The sequence below is a fragment of the Penaeus vannamei genome, chromosome 23, assembly GCF_042767895.1.
Source record: "Penaeus vannamei isolate JL-2024 chromosome 23, ASM4276789v1, whole genome shotgun sequence".
Taxonomy (NCBI): domain Eukaryota; kingdom Metazoa; phylum Arthropoda; class Malacostraca; order Decapoda; family Penaeidae; genus Penaeus; species Penaeus vannamei.
In genome coordinates this window covers 22,719,384-22,721,045 of record NC_091571.1, presented here as the reverse complement: position 1 = coordinate 22,721,045, position 1,662 = coordinate 22,719,384, and the positions used below count along the sequence as shown (strand labels likewise).

Below are 1,662 nucleotides of genomic sequence, written 5' to 3'. Positions count from 1 at the left end.
TTGAGTATTTCAACAGACGAGCACTGTCGATGTGTATCTTAGCCAGGGAGCTTAAACTATCACTCATAAATGCCATGCTGTCGTGGAATTTCAGATTATTAATTCATACAGAATAATATCCGAGTCCTTGCTTTACAAGCACACTAATATACGCATTAGTCTGCATCTCTTTGAGCAACGGCCCGAGATCATAGGAATGGTTGTGTGATATGCACAGCATTTTGATGCAGTAGTTTTTCATTTGAATCATTCCTCATGGATGTCTGCAGTCTGCTCAGTGGATGGACGGATCATCACAGATTATGCTGGGGTTCTTGTACGTTGGGATGAGTATTTTGAGCATTTGTATCAGGTAGACCCCCAAGAAGTTAGTCTAGATGCTAGGGATGTAGCAATCCCGGTGCCTGACCCACCCATTAGTAATGATCCCCCCAACCGTAACTGAGGTTAGCGAGGCGATCTCTAAGCTGAAGGGTGGAAAAGCTGAAGGTATCCCGGCTGAATTGCTAAAGGCTGGGGGTTAGCCTATGGCATGGAGCTTGCATGCTGTCCTGGTTGCCATCTGGCAGTCTGCTTCCATTCCCCCTGACCTGTTGAGGGGTGTGGTTATCCATCTTTGGAAGGGGATCACTGGGACTGTAGCAACTACTGTCGTATTACATTGCTCTGCATACCAGGCAAGATTTTCGCCCACATTCTTCTGAGACGGATCCTCAACCACCTGGTAAGACAGGAGCAATCTGGATTCACTCCTGGCAAGTCCACAATAGACCGTATCCTAGCACTTCGAGTCTTTGCAGAACGACGTCGTCGTGAGTTCGGTCGTTTGAAAACGTTTGATTCGGTGCATCGCGAATCGTTGTGGGAGATCCTGACTTGGAATTTCTACACAGACTATTGGTTTAATAGCAAGTCTATATACTGGTACTGAAAGTGCTGTAAAGTGTGGTGGAGGCCTGTCGAGTTTCGTCCTTGTTAATTCGGAAGTGAGGTAAGGCTGCGTCCTTGCGCCAACACTTTTCAACACTTGCAGGGACTGGATAATGGGCAGAAACATCTAAAGTCAGTGTGGAGCAACACTGGGCAATATCAAGGTCATGGACCTTGACTTTGCTGACGATATTGTAGTTCTATCTGACCCTCTGGAATCTCTGATAGCGGCTCTTGATGCATTTAGCAATGAAGTGAAGATCCAGGATTTTGGGGGCCTGCTAAGAGAACCTGTTCAAACAATATATGCTTGTAGCGAGGACATTGAGGTCACAGAGAGCTTTACATGTCTTGGCAGTGCAGTTCATGTATCTGGACTGTCAGACTAGGAAGTCAGTAAACAGACTGGCCTGGCAGCGGGGTCCATGAACTCGGTCAACAAGAGTATTTGGAGGCACTGGTACCTATGCAGGACTAAAGTACATGACTTTCAAGCCTTGATACTTCCAGGTTTGCTTTATGGAAACGAAACCTAGATGATATCTAGTGCGGTGTCACATCTTGATGCCTTTTGGAACAAGGTACAGTTGGCAGGACCATGTGAAACTTGCATGGGACCTTTTACTTGCATAATCTGGGACCACCAACTCAGGTTCTACGGGCACCTAGCTCATTTCCCTGTGGATGACCTTTCCCATCAGGTTGTCTCGTGGCTTGAGCAGCTCGACCAGA

General features: G+C 46.8%; 1 protein-coding gene across 1 annotated transcript; it reads left to right on the top strand.

The window, feature by feature from the left end:
• The first annotated feature begins 259 nt into the window (after nt 1-259).
• On the top strand, nt 260-1,319 carry LOC138865964 (uncharacterized). Its single transcript, XM_070137453.1, has 3 exons — nt 260-437; nt 678-924; nt 1,064-1,319. The coding sequence occupies exons 1-3, from the start codon at nt 260-262 to the stop codon at nt 1,317-1,319; spliced, it is 681 nt and encodes a 226-aa protein (XP_069993554.1).
• The last annotated feature ends 343 nt before the right edge of the window (nt 1,320-1,662 follow it).